A 15,549-nucleotide genomic window follows, 5' to 3' on the forward strand; every position below is an offset into this window, starting at 1 on the left:
GAAGCCACTGGGAGTCCAGGAGAGACATCGTGGCATTTTCAGGAGGGTCTCCAGCAGAGCAGGTATCATTTTGCTGAGCAGTCTGTCACACTGATGCGTTTCATCCTGTTCTCAATGTTTCACATGACAGCAATTTTGGAAATCACACCAGAAGACCTCAAATGGAGAGCAGTGGGCACTACGGTTAGGCTGCACGCCATGGCCACCAGCCTTGGGCAGTCAGCAGGGACCTTTTTTTGCACTGAGGCCCTAGGCTGTGGGCTGCCCAGCGGCCGACCAGCTCCAGCAGGGCCTGAGAGTTGAGATTTAACCAGGTCTCCTGTCACACCATCACTTCCCATCCCTACCAAGGCAGCAGAAGAGCTCAGCTGTGCCATTACCAGCAAGGGCAGCATGTCCCTTGTGCCAACCTGGGCTCGCCCACACCCACCTGGTCCCTGTTACATCTTGATTAAGAAACAGGAGCCAGCTGCCACCAGCAGTGCTCTCAGTCGCTCTCCACATAGGTGAGGTCTTAGAGCTTGTTTTGAGGTTCCTACTTCTTCTGTGACTGAAAAGTTTTTGTTTTTTATTACTGTGTGGCTTTTTGTAGGAGTAGCCCCAGTATGGCTGCTCCATGGGAGCAGAGCAGCCCCAGGCAGGAGTGTGGTCCCACAGTGGGTGAGTGAGGCCGTGTGTGTGGTGGGGGGCAGGCTGGGGGTGGGCTTGGTGGCAGGACAAGTCCTGTCCATCTGGAAGCCCAGGTGGGAACAGCAAGAGCCTTGTCTGGGCAGGGGCACTGCCACCATCTCTGATAGCTCTAGGGACTGGCGGCTCTAGGGGTGGGATGGCTCCAGAGGTCCTGGTCATGGGCGGTGTGAGAGAGGCCATGGGGGAAGCCAGGCAGGAACAGCTGGGACTAGTGGTGCCTCCAGGGTCCTGACAGCGTCTTCCCAAGCTGTTTTGCAGAGCAATCATCCTTGTAGGTCATCTGCTGCTGCAGTAATTCTGTGGTTGGGAAGACTGGTCTGGGGTGGGGAGAGAGAGCGGGTTTTTGCCTATGGTTTGAAAGGAAAGAAGTGCATGAGGAAATACAGTGGGGTCGCCATTTAAAGGTGATGAGCAGGGCTATGACCGTATTGAAGCTTACTTTTCTACTTGGAGGGATAACTATTTTTTAGTAAAACAGGTTAATCGTGAAGATGCTTAAGAAGAGGGCTATAAAAAGTAGCTTTAAAATTGAGTGCTCAGTGATTGAACTGTAATGTCACTTGCGTATCTTCTAAAACAAATGAAAAAGTGATTGTAATGGTACTGGAATACCCACAAATGGAATGAGTAAAAGCAAAGAAAATTAGACATGGGAAAAAAAATCAATGTTGGACACGTAAATGCTGGAGGAATAAGCACTATTCTGTTTCTTTTCTCTGGAGTATCTGGCTTCATCCCCTTCCTTCAATGCAAGACACTTGGCTATATCACATATAACCATGTATTGGGATAACCATGGCCTGCACTGTGACAACTTTTATTCCCTTGAGTTTTGACTTTATTTGTAGTAGCTCTTGTAGAAGTTAAACAAAGTGAACATAAGGAGTTTCATATAGGTAGGTGGGTAGGTATATATGTTTTCTCTTGGATTTCTGGTCTTTTTTTACGTATGGAACGAATCTGTTTTTATGTATCCATTCCATGTTATATATCTGTGCCATTTTTGTCCATATTTTAATATTTGTAATATGAATGCTGATGCTCCTTTGTCCTGCACTGAACAGCTAACAAACTTCATGAGATTGGAAAGCTCCTTTCTTAGTGAAGTATGACAGCTGCCACATTTAGCATACATCGTGTTAGTGGATCTTCAGCTGTCAAGTAATGCTTCTAGTATCTAACAGAATGTAGACACTATAAGACAAATGTGTTAAATTTCCTGGGGAACTGCAAATGAGCATAACTGTTAAAAGAGTGAAATCTCATTATTGCAGTTGCCACCCTGCAGTCCCTCTTACAGCCTTAAAGCTATTGCAATATATTACAAGTCCGACTTTCCTACTTACGTTTTTCTGACCCTCTTATGACTTTCATTGAACTCATGCAGTCTTTGCAAAAATATAGGTCCATTCTTCCACAGGACAGGGGTAATTTAAAAGCTGCAAGAGTATACACTTTATTTTTAAATGTAATACTTCTTATTAATACAGACAGCTGTAGCATATAGCTGGAAATATGTAGAGTTTAAAGACTCTTACCCATATCCAAGCGCATTAAAGAACAGTATGCGTCTATTTAAAATGAAACATGAATGTAGGTTGATTTTTGTATCAAGGAAGTTCATGGCAGCTTTGTGCTGATATAAGCAGCCAATAAATCAGGACAAAATAGCTAGGAAAATAGCATTTTTAAGAGACTTTTTAAGGAAATACTATCATAATTGTAGTTTTGAGTTAGCTATGCATTTCTCAAACTTTAAAGAGAATTTGGGTACAGTAAAACTAGTGAATTATTCACAGGAAATAATTCACTGGACAAATTTACCTTGTCTCTTGGATTAAGAGACATAATTCCTAGAACAAAATTAGGTTACTGTGAGAATTGCTGTGTTTAAATTTTTTCTCACTGCAATATAAGAAAGCAATAACATGTGCACGTGTAGTTCTAGCAGAAAGGAAGGTAGTAGTGGGTTCTCTTTTTGAATTGTGTCTGTACTGGGTTTGGATTACTCAGTAGTGTGGAAGAGATGGGAGACTGTTAACCTGACTACTTGCTGGATTTCACTCATTGTTACATTCTATGGACGACGTGTCTGGAAATGCAAGTCCGTGACATCTACAGAAGAGCTGCCAGAGTACACCAGAGTCTGTTTAACCCAATGCATTGTTGTATCTGACAGTGACCATAAGCAGAGGCCTCAAGAAAGAGAGTAGGGAAAGTGATAGGGATAGGTGATATGTCTCCCTGATATTCTCACAGCTCACCACTATTTTTAACTTAAATGACAGAAGCTTTAAAAAGTATTTTCCTGAAAACAGGTGTGGTGTTGGGGGAAGACTTGTACTGGTATTTGTTTATTTTACTGGCCTTGCAGTGGTAAGTTCCTCTTTGGCTCAGCACATGACTTGAAGACCTGGCCCTTCAAGCTAGAAGCATACATGTGAACTATTTCTTACTAGTATATGCTATCGTGTCCTTTTCAGTAGAGAGTTTACTGAGAGTTTATTCATATAGAATATGTCAGTCAGTTTCTTTTCTCCCTTTGAGCCCAAGCTATGCATTTTGCATCTACTACAACTCTGGTGCAGAGAGCTCCAGAGGGTCCGGTCCGTTCCTTGTAGCATTGTCTGTTTTGAACCTAGTTCCTACCAGCTCAGCTTGATGCCCTCTAAATCTTGCAACAGAATTGACTGCCCAATCCCTAATCACCCTTTCCATGCTGTTAGTGATTTTGTAGAAAACAGCCATGAGGTATGAATATAGCAGTTATGAATACTGCTATGTTGCTTTCCATGATAAATAGTTGTTTGAATAAAAGTCAATCATGATTTTTATTTAAAAAGGATATAAAACAGAAATCTAATCTAAAACATTGAGTTACTAATCAAGGAACATTTTTTTATGATATTCATTTAGTGCTAGCTCGAAGTAAAGATGTTTCTATGAGACAGTTTATCCTTTACTAAGGAGAGGAATAACCTCACTAAGGATGGGGTTTTATAGATATTGTTTATATTAGATTACTGCATTGCTCTATGTGTGACTACATCATAAAATCATTTGTTAGGTGAAGGTAATTTAGAAATGATCAGAAGCAACCAAATTACTTTAGCTTAATGAGTTGCTCCTTATTGCCTGTGTAGGCTCTTTTTCTGCTGTGGCTGTGAAGTTGGCTTACATTAATGTGTTTTATTTTACAGTTGCAATGATCGAAGAGGCCTAATGTAGCCAGTTATCATGGCTCAGCAATGAATGTTAACTCATTAAGTTGTGGCTAACTTTGTTGCATATACCTGTCAGTCTGCAGTTACCTGACCTGGTGCAAAATACACAGCAGGGCATTTTGCCAGAAAATCATCATACCAATTCATCAATATCTGCAGTATTGGCAACCTGCTGGTCTCAGGGCAGGTGCAGGTGTTGATATTCAGCCACAGATGAAATATGTGAAATCACTAAGATACTGTCTCACTCCTTGTGTAGACAGTAGAGGTTCTCTAGCTAGATTTCCGTCTTTACAGAGGGGAATCACTGGCAGTATGATCAGTGGAAGGGCATCGAGTACCTGGATCTTACTATCTTAAGTTTGCTCCAATTTGTGAGAATTTTGGCAACTTTTTGATGAAAAGACATCTGTTTGAGAGTTTTCTTGGAGAGAAATGAAGGTATTTTTGCTAACTGATGAAAGGTATCTGTGACTACACAAATTCCTAAGGGACTGGTTACTCTAATGATGAGATTTAATTTTATTATATACATATGTTAAGAACAAAATTAGGAAAGCCAGGTAGCCTGAGCTTTATGGAAGTGACAGCAGACTTCAGAGCAGGATTTGATGTAGTGGATGTAGGGCATAAATTTAAAATGGCTGTGAGTGAACCTCCCTGCTCCCTAGTGTTCCTGGGAACAGCAAGTGCTGGGAAGGTCTCCTGTTCTGACGCAGAACCAACACATCTACGAAGAAGGCTGCAAGCAGTTCCAGGCTGCTGGAGATGCTGCAAAAAGACTCTTCAAAGATCTTTGAACAGAATTGTTTAACCGTTTATGTGGACTTTCAGTAACAGGTGCTGACTGGCTGTTTAATAAAAGCCTGTCACAAGTCAGCTTTTCCATCACAGTCCTGACCTCAGCTCGCACAGTCTCCCCAGCTCCTCTCTTTTTCTTTTTTGCTCCTCTTTAATCTTTTCCTTTACTTATTTCCCTTTTTGCAATTCCCCTGGCATGCTGAAAACCAGGAAATAATAAAAAGTTGTGGAACAAGATTTACTGCCATCACATTATATTGTGTTCTGCTGCTAGTTTCTCACACTACATCTATCCTATGGTAGGATTTCCATAATTCAGACTGTAGAAATCTGAAGCAGCAGTTGATATTAACTCTGGGTTTATAAGGTGCCTTCAAAAACATCTTATTTTCTTTAAATATAAATATTAAAATAATAAAACAGCATCTTGCCATTTGTTTGAGGATGCAAGAGCCCCAAGCATCTGAAAAAAAAAAGTTTCTATTTTATATAATGAAATAGAAAGGTACAGCTGCCTTCAGCCTGTTCCTTGAGAGGTAATTCCCAATTGTACTGTAGCAGAGGGGCTGGCAGCAGGGACTGCTCTAACAGGTGGTGAGGATTTTACGTTATCCTCATTTCTACCTTCTCTTCTGTTATTTACCTGCTCTGTGCATCCTGTTTTTTATCTGCACTAAGCTGGTTAGTTGTAATGAATAAACTACTAATCCCAGTTTATGAGAATAATTTAATATATAATTTAATATCTATACTGAAAAGGAAGGGCTCATATATTCTCATGTGAGTTTTTGAGCTAAGAAGGGCCATGTTCTCAAGTCATGTGCTGAGCCAAAAAGGAACTGATCACCACAGACAGATGATGTCACAAGACAATTTTTTCATTCTTAGGAAAATACGTTTTAAAGGTCTTGTCATCTGACTTTAGTAGGGAAAGGGCTCTGGAAAAAAATAGCTTCACATATTTCATGTTGTCCTTGGGTTAAACCTTGGTTATACACTTTTTGCCCCTAGAAGGGAGGCAGAACAAGGAATATTTGGAGCTGTCATAACTATCATGGACTCAGTGTCATTGCTCAGCAATAAGTACTAAGACCTTAAAGTTTAAATGAGTACGTTCTGTTGCTTCAGCTCATCCCTTGTAGATTACAGCTTGTTTGGCGTGTGGGAAAAGCAGGATTGTTGATTAAGGCAGAAAAGGAATTGGCTATTTTATGTCAAAATTGAAAATTATGCTTTGCATTTGTCAGTGTAAAAACATTGACAACCTGTTCCACTCTTGGCACACAGTTCAGTTTCTTTGGTTCTGTATATTGGGACTGCCTTCACAGTTGGGAGGCACCTGGGACTCTGCTTGTGAGAAGCGTGCAATATTTATCTTTTTGATTCAGCACTGGAAAATCTGTAGAACTGATGACAGTGGTTTTTAAAGCCTGGCACTTTTGGTATGACTTGCCAAAAAGAAAGGCTGCAGAATGGCAGGGCTCTGAGCAATGCCCTGCTGTGGTCCTGGCAGGGGTGTCAGCCCACCAGCTTGCTTGCAGGCTTCGCAAGGCATCCTGCGGATCCCCAGCACCTCCTCCCCACTGTGTGCTTGTGTCTGAGCTTATCCAGTTTGCATCTGTGCATTTACTTGAATTTCCCATTGAATTTGTACTAAGATGCTGAATTGTAAACAGGCACAGCTGGGATGCAGGTGCACATTTCTTTTGGTATCTCGGTTGGATGCATAAGGCATGGCCAGGTGGCCTGGAGCGGTGCTGTCTTCAGCTGCACAAGATTTTGTCACAATCTTGTTTACTTGCTTATGTTGCCTTCACTAACAATTATTTAGCTTGGAAATGCTATTTAACATATTGTATCCGAAGTGACTGAATTTTGTTGCTGACCCTGTTTTGGTAGTGGGTGAAGTGATAGATCAGACTGTTTTTGAAACGCGAGGTCTTTGGGATAGAAATACTGTGTTTGAGAACTAGTGAATTTCTGTGTTGTATTTATATGAATGAAGCATCTCGTTACATTGAATTTATTAATATAAGTCACTGCGGAGGTGATAATGCTATTAATTGCTTTAAATAATTAAAATTTAAATTAAAAAATATTTTTAGCTTTAAAACTTCTGTTTACTACAGCCAGCTGAATACAAATCAAATAAATGCTAAGCAGCTGAGTTCTTTGGGAATATTCTTTCAAGCTAAGTGGTGGGCAGTTACTAGCACGGTACCTTATAGATTCCTCTGGTCCATAGTACCCCATGTCTTTCTGAGATTAATGCTGGTGCTACGTTCTGAGGGAAATAACCTAAACAGAGAGCAGTCAGCAGGAAGAACAAAGAAATACTTACTTCCATGAAGTGCTGCAGAATGAAAATATTTTAACATATATTACTTCTTGTTCAGCAAGAAGAACACAAATTGTTACACACATGTTCAAAGACGTTGAATTCTTTTATCCAAGATGAAAGCAAGTCTAAAAGTGCTAAAAATTCTCCAAACTGGTAACTGAGATTTTTATTCTACTCAATATTTATGTCTGTATGCCTCCACTTTCTGTCCAGTTTGTGCATGTATATATATGTTGTGGTGTAGCATTTTCACTTCTAGCTTCTGTTTCCATGAATTACTAGCCTCTGCCTGCAAAAACTTGTTCTATTCTGATTAAGCAGTTTTAACCTGCTGCTGCATGCTAGACCATTGTTTCTCTATATATGATCCTGTACTTCTTGTTCACACCTGAATGTGTTTCACTTACCCAGCAACCCTGTATATTCTGATTTTGTCATATCAGTTTCCTAGGGGAAAGACACTGCTCAGTGCAAATGCACTTTCTGCCCTTGTCCCCAGAGCCAAGAGTGTTCCCTCTGACAAAAAGTTTCTTGCTGTGTAGGCACATGCTTGAAAAATGTGTGTTATATAAGACATGGGAAATGATGTGAGAAACATTTAAAAGTTACTTTCTCTAAAACGTTCCACTTATGTATTAGTTGCTGATCTTTCCAAACAGATTAATGCCATCAAACGTGTTAAATGTAAGACTGAAGTTGTTGCATGAAGATGTAAACCTTAGATATCTGAAAGTTGTAGTGAAATATTTATGCATTTCTATTTTACTCACTCTTTCAGTGCTACCATTTTCCTGCATTCAGCACTATGCTTAAAATGTGTGCATATAAAGTGGAAATATTTAAGAGAGAGGTACTAAGGGACATTTACAAAAGCACCCAGGTATCTCTCGATCCTTCTAGGAATCAGATCTGTGCGATTCTCTCTGTTAACATGATGGCCAAGTCTCACTTTTCCTTTTATGAGACCAGTTTTATGGTTTGTCACCTCTTACAGATGTGGGAGGAGGAGAGCTGACCCAAGCAGAGCCTCCTTTCTTCAGCTGGGCTAGACTACTTGCTAATGTAAATAATTTGATGGCTTTCTTCTGGATTTCCATCAGAAGTTTAGGATTGAGGTAGATTGTCTAATCTTCTGTGAAGCCAATATTTATTTAGCTTCCAGTAGACATACTTTAAATTCAAGCTCTTTCCAAAGACTGTGCACTTCGGAAGGGGTGTCGGAGGTTTGTGTAACTTCAGCTGAGATCTCGAGTAATATGCGCTGTCCGGAGTATCAGCTTGATAGCAATGATTTAATATTGAGCTGAAATTCCAGGAATAAAATAACTTTTTTTTTTTTTTTCTAAAGAGGCAGCTTGGAACATAGTGGTGAAATTCTGTTTTTATTCAGCAGATTAAAGTTTTGTATTTAGTTTTCTTTATGCTCTGTGCAGGTAAGCAAAGATCCCATCAGTGCTTTTGCATTGAAAAGAGTTGATGGATGGAGAGTTGGTGGACGGCAGACTTTTTGATAGAATTAATGTGTAATGGTAATTAACTGTTTGTGGACTGGAACCTTCCAGCAAGGAAAGCTTGGCATTCCTGCATTTTTCTGAGTCAGCACTTCAGGCTTGTAGGAGAATAGTTCTCATCTTTGTTGTTGGGTGCAAAATGTTAATGCTGCTTCCCTCCCTTCCCCTTTGCTCATGTTACAGCTGTGGGATGGACGCTTCTACCTCCTTGTACACGCTGGGATTGAGAGATTGTACCTGTTGGTGATGAATAAAAATACACTTCTGTGGGGGAAGGGGTGGCAGCTGTTGGTGGTGGACATGAATTATGCTTGCAGTAAGTGCTTTGGATTTATGTTGTCTTTGGAAAATGAGTAGTGCTTTAAAATTCACTTAAATGCTCCTTTGCCTGTTTATGTTTCTTTTATCAAGCACTTTCCTCTTACCAACACATTTGATTTGCAGAATCAATGCATTTGCTAACTTTTTATTTCATTTCCAAAACCAACAGCACTGACTTTCATAAGACTAAAGAAAAAGAGTTAAGAAGTCCTTGCAGATGCACATGTATGCACATTATGTGTTTATGTGAGCATGTCTATATAAATCTGTGTGTATACATATGTACATAGTTAGAGTTTAGCGTATAAAAGAAGCATATTTCCCATTGGTTTAACTATATATTTTGCTATCAGCCAAGACAATGTTATTTATAGTGGAACATTGTGAGTGTTCCTGAAGAGATGGGACATGTTTAGTAATTGGAACTACGTTTTGTCCTATAATTCATCCTTTAGTCTCTAAACCACAATCAAAATAAAATTCAAAATCCACGGATTTTTCTGAATGATCTGAATATAAAGGTTGCACAGTTCAGTTATTTCCAGAACATCTTTAAATAGAAATCAAAACCAGTAACAAGATGTAATACAGGAAGCTGTGACACATCGCAGGGCATAGGCACTGCACTTTGCTGACACAGCATTATGCAATCCTGCCCTGTATTTTAGTACATCAAGAGGGTACTTTTAAGTTTTAAGTACTTTTAAGTACAACACTTAAAATTTTGTGGAAATATTTACTGGTATATGGCCTTGTCCCTTAAAGATTATCCAGGAATATCAAAATCTGTATTAAAGATGTGAAATTGTAAATATTTACAACATTCATTGCTCAGCAAAACAGCGGCAGCATTCTCAGCTATATTCAAATATAGTGTATATACACTTTAAAAGTGAATATTCTTACGTATAGTAAATATACTCTTATAATAAGTACTCAAAGTACTTGACAACTTTTGGAGTGGTCAGGTACAACTTTGTGTTTGAAAAACCGTAGATCACGTTTTCAGTTTAAAAATTGTTATTTCTTCAAACTGTGTGAAATTTGTGCTTCTGTCAGTCATCAAAAATTCCAGGGAATAACGTCTTCAGCTAAAGCATTGCAGTGGGAATTGAAAATAAATCTTTAAGAAGAATGGTGCTGCAGTCAATACGCAAACAGTTCAGGTTTCAGGTATCCACTATCTAATTGGGGATATATATATATATAATTGGGGATATATATTCCTAATTCCTTTGCTTTCTGGCTGTGGAGCTATTGGTTGAAGCAGTCCACTGGGTTCAGGTGTACTGTTCATACAGTCCCAGTGATTGATATGGATGTAGGGAGGCTTTTCCTCTTTCATAGCTCTTGTAGTCATTTTCCTGATCATGGGCCCAATGAGCACATTCAGCATCCTTATGAAAAACAGCTCTGCCAGCTGAATGGCAGTAAGCTCAAGAGTTTATTTTCCAGACTTCTCTGGATGCATAAACCAGTTGCTGCAGCTCTAAAAATGATATGGCTAGTGCAGTAGTGATTTTCTGCACTGAAGGTGTATGCTGGCAGGAGTTATGTACTGCAGATGCTTTAGTGAACTCTGAAAACACCACAGTGTAATGCTACGCTCCCAGACATTTCTGCTGGCGTGTGATTTTTCTCTCCATCATTATCTTCCATAGAGTTATACCTATGGGAAACCAGTTTATGTGATCGTGCTTTACTGTGTGACAATGAATTGTTTTTCCTAGTATTATTTAATGCATCATAGCTCTAAAACTCAGTTTCTTGCATATATTTATTCCATGCAGTGGGGAAGAGCACAAGGGGCACAAAGTGTGTGTGCCCCATGCCTGCTAAGGGTAGGGCTGAATCGAAAATCTGTTGTGCCAATTAGTGATTGCTTGGCCTGCTGCCCAGCTGGGTCCCTTTTGGTTCTGTCTGTTCTCTGCAATTTATAACTCTGCCGGGCGAAACACACTGCTTTTGCTTATTGGTCACTAAGTATTCTGCGATGGGAAATCCCATACAGTTTGTCTTTTCAAAATGATACGCTGCAGTATTAATAGCTTTTCTTTTAAACTTGTGAACGCTTTCTGAAGCTAAAGAATAAGCCTCTCGCAGTCACACTAGGACAGGTACGTGGTAAGATGCTCACTTTAAAAGGTATTTTGTGTTTTTTTTTCAGTGTTTGTCAGGTTCAACTCCAGCCATGGCTTCCCGGTGGAGCTCAGGTCGGACGCCAGCATCCTCCAGCTGAAGGAGGTGGTTGCACAGCGACTGGCGGTTCCAGCTGACCAGCTGCGGGTGATTTTTGCAGGGAAGGAACTCAGCAACGACTTGACGCTGCAGGTAAGCCTCCCGTGGTAGCTTCACTCCTGGACTGCTGCCAGCTCTACTGCCTCTGCCTCTAATGCTGCCAATCTGACATTCATGCCTGAGATCTAATAGAATAAATAGTGCCTGGGGATTCCTTGAACTTTACTCCACACTGCTTCATTAATTCTGACCTTCTTAATTATGCATTAAAACAGCAAGCAGGAAGGGTAGGGGAAGAGAGAGAATATGAGAGAGAGTATGAGAGCGAGCTGTGCCTGGTGAATAAATGTTTACTGACTACAGAAGCAAGCCACAATTTCTGTATCTGTTCAATTTCTATCTTACTTATTCCATTCAAATCTTAATGAAGAAGGACGTGAATAAATTGCTCCAAACCAGGCTGCACAGTCAGCACATTTTATAGAATTTGTAACCCAATTGTGACCCCTGGAGGATAGCTACAGGGCTGCTGCTGCTGTGTGCGCTGCTGCACGCGTGCGCCGGTGAACATGCTGCTGGAGGGGTGGTTGCAGATCAAAAAGCCCACAGAGGTATACTCCAAAACACTGAATTCATACATGTGTGAAGCTAAGAGCAGCAAGGAGCATGGATGAATGGCTGTAAGTGGGTATTTGAATTTCGTCTCCTGATGGTTAGCTGGCTGTTCTGCTCAATAAATGCAGAGAGCTGCTCATCCATGGTGAGCCCTAGTAAGCATGGAAAGATAGGTTCAACTTTCTATTCCTTGTTGTCCTTACTGCTGTTACCAGTGCTGCCACAGTTGCTTTATCAATATTTTTGTTTATCTTGTGAGTAGCGTATGTGGATTTCAGAGCACACTCAGTCTGGAGTTAGCGTAAGATCACACGTTTAAGACATTGGGGGAATTTGGGGAAACCAACTGGCCTTTCAAGAGAGTGCGAATACTGACAATGAAACTGAAGTTGTAACTCTGAAGTTGTAACAAAAGTACAGATACAGTCTCCAGTAGTACAGGTAATTACATAAAAGGTCCCTCACAGGCAGAAATATTTCAGATTAATTGGTGTAAATTGGATTAATTCATGTTTCAGAAGTATTGCTGTACTTAGAGTTGTTGCTAAGTCTGGGTAAAGAAAGCCTCTACGGTATTGATGACCTATCACTATTTCTCTGTGGTCATATTTATTGCTTTGCAAAACATTTTAGGGTGTTCCAGCACACAAAAGAAAGTAAGGAAATGTGAATTGTCAGTCTGCAATGCATCACTCGTGAATAGTGTTGATGCATATATTCATGGCATAAACTGAAATACGTTTCAGTTGTGTGTGGAAAAAATATGTATGAAAATAGAAGAATAAAAAAAAAGTTGAAGTCAGACGTCAGTTGCTAGATTTAGGTGTCTGTGTTATTATGTCAGAAGATTGTGAGCCACCTGGCATTTCCTGGGAAGCTGTAGTTATTGGTGTCACTGCCATTTTATGTCACACACATTGGGCCCAGCTTTTCACTTTTAACCAGATTTGTTATCAGCTACTATGTACAATCTTTTGCCATAGTAAATCAAAAATTGCTTTTCAGATATATTGGCCTGCTGATTATTTGCTTAATTTCGAGAATTAATACACGTAGCCAAGACTTTTTATTAATAAACTGGGCCTAGAATTATTGCTTTGATTTTTGGTTTCTAAAGCAGATAGAAAGTTTAAAAAATGTTTCAGATGGTATAATCCATGCTTGTGTATTGAAGTGCCTTAAATAACCCAATGATTAACATCATCAGCAAAGTATCAACTACATTTTTGTTCTTGATATTTAATTATTTTACTCTGCTTTGTGTTTGGATTTTTTTTCCTGCCATTTATTTGTGTATTTGTATCTATTCACTGTAGAAATTGTCAACACAAGAAGAGCAATAGATGGTTTGAAGTATTTGAGTTCCTACAGAAGGCAGTTTGGGGGTTTTTGCATAAGCAGCTGAATGCTAGTAAAATGTGTGCTAGTGAAATACTAACTGCTGGCATTTATGTTGCGTCTGTAATTCCAGAGTTAACATCACATACAAGAAAATTAAATAGCTCTTGTTTTCTAGACCTACTGATTTGCATGCAGGCTAAGAAAAATACAACATAGATTTGTACTCAAATGGAACTTTTCAGTTATTTTATTTTACAGTAGCTTGGAATTTCTAGGTAGACCATTTTATATGGCATTTTTTATGCGAGATAATTGCAGAAGTATGGGGCAGGGATCTAGGAAATACTCCAGGATAGCAAACGTTATTGGTTTCACAGCTCACAGAACAACTAGATTTGGCTTGACAGCTACTTTAGGATCTTAGGCAGCTGATACAAGACATAACTGAGAATGTGAAAGCTGTGTTTGTGTACCTGTTTGGAGAGAGAGGAAAAATCTTTCATGGTAGTTGAATGCCATGAAAAAGAAATGAAGCTTGGCTGGACAAACATTAAAGGGAACTAATTATAAGGAAGAAAGTGCCAAGTTGAGATCTTTACGTGAGTAATTTGATATCAACAACAGTTTAAAAATATGGGAAGGATAGAAGTGAAATATATTTGGAGACATTTAATCTGGTACTTCAGATGAGTAGACTATGATTCAACTGTGTACAGGGGAGATGAGTACCTTTGCTAGTGTCTGAGGAGCAAGTAGAGAAGTTAGAGTCATACTAAGAGAAGATTGGTAATGACTGGATGAAGAATGAGAACGCAAAACTTTGGATCTTAAAAGAAGGAGTTAGAGCAATAAGCTGCTTCATAACATCAGAGCAAATTGTGTCATTTTAAGGGTGCTAAATATTCTGAAGAATGATGAAGAGCTCCTGGCTGATTACAGTTCACTTTGGAATGAATAGAAGTAATTAATTAACATAGACTCAAAATAAGAATTCTTTCAGAAGGCTATCATGGGTATATGAGAGCAATGCTAAGATATTTTTTTTTTAATGTCAATCATAAGAGCAAAAGAAAAACACATTCATAGCAGATTCACCAAAGGAAATACCAGAAGGTGGCTGGGTATGAGGAACATTGAAAGGTAACGAGAGATTACTGCTGCTTACAAAAATATTGTCCTTGTCCAAGAATGGCAAAGTTAGTTAACAAGCCTTCTGGAGGCAAAATATGCAATATATATTGATACCCAATTTTGCTTCATACAAATTATTTGAAATTTACTAATATTAATAATAGAAACAGATGCCAATATATATTAGCGTAGGCTTGCCGCTTCTGGGAGAGTTCAAAATTGGCTTGTGTGGAGAAACTCTTTGCAAACAGTCTGTAAGAGAGCTTCCCTGCTTTGCAAAGCTTATAGTGTAAATGAATAAGGCAGAGAAATGATGTGATGGGAATCAGTAGCTGGCTTATTCAAAGTCAGTGGCAAAGGAGAGACAGAATTAAGTCTTCTGTTTCCCAGTTCAGTGCCACTTTTAGACCGTGTCAGGTAAACGTTGAAAATAGTTTTTGGAGACGGAAGACAAAGGATATGATTAGTGGCAGGACTTGTTAGCCTTTGCACAGTACTTCATTGAGAAGGCTTCTAAATGGCTAGCATTTTTCTAGAACACAGGCTTGAGCCTTGGATCATAGGGTTCATGTGAATTTGGCTTTGACTGCATCCGTCCATATAGGTGCTTTCCTGAAATTATTTATACATACATTTAAGAAACAAACAATCATGACAAGGTCGTGCAAGCTGGTGAGCATAGCTGAAAGTGAATAAAAGGGAATGGCAACATAGATGATCACCTCTTCAGAGCAGAGAAAAAGAAGTGGAAGTGGAAATAATGTTATATATATAATGCTATAAATAATGTTAGCGTGCTGCAGTTTGACAGCGGTTTGGAAAGAGTATGCTTTGTAGTGGAACGATTTCTGAATGGTAAGCATTAGAGGTCAGTACAGAGAGCAACTGATTCTGCTGAAAGCACTACCCAGTGCTATTGTGTGAAAAACTTAAGGCCAGGCAGAGCACCTTGTGACAATAGACCTCAGCTGATATCTTTCACACTTGAAATATTTATGAAAATATGACTCCGTTACTACTGTTGCTCTCAGTGGACAACTTGTTTAGCAGAAACAGGTATTTGAACTATTACATATTTAGGAAGGGCCTTGTGTACATAAACGTATGGCAGCCTTATTCTCAAAGGACAGCTCAATATAATAGAGCTTCCTGCATTTTTTATATTTTTCTTTTCAGTTTACTGAAGGCACAAAGGAAAAAGTTAGTGTTACACAACTGTAAAATGTGTCAAAAAAAAAAAAACACAAAATAGCAAAAAAAATGTGCTTGACTTTAGTTGTAAACTCAAACACTAAGAATAGAATTGATATTTTGAAATACACAATAAGTAGTGTCA

At 39.3% G+C, this 15,549-nt stretch overlaps 1 protein-coding gene across 1 annotated transcript in view; it reads left to right on the top strand.

Moving 5' to 3' along the window:
- Nucleotides 1-97: 97 nt before the first annotated feature.
- The window catches only part of PRKN (parkin RBR E3 ubiquitin protein ligase), a 621,897-nt gene continuing 606,445 nt past the window's right edge, over nucleotides 98-15,549 (top strand). Inside the window, 3 exon segments of the mRNA XM_080584783.1 lie at nucleotides 98-506; nucleotides 593-660; nucleotides 11,056-11,219. Coding sequence (XP_080440909.1) covers nucleotides 394-506; nucleotides 593-660; nucleotides 11,056-11,219 — 345 coding nt within the window. The 5' untranslated portion in view covers nucleotides 98-393.

This window comes from Anser brachyrhynchus (genome assembly GCF_964034855.1).
Source record: "Anser brachyrhynchus genome assembly, chromosome: 3".
NCBI classification, from domain to species: domain Eukaryota; kingdom Metazoa; phylum Chordata; class Aves; order Anseriformes; family Anatidae; genus Anser; species Anser brachyrhynchus.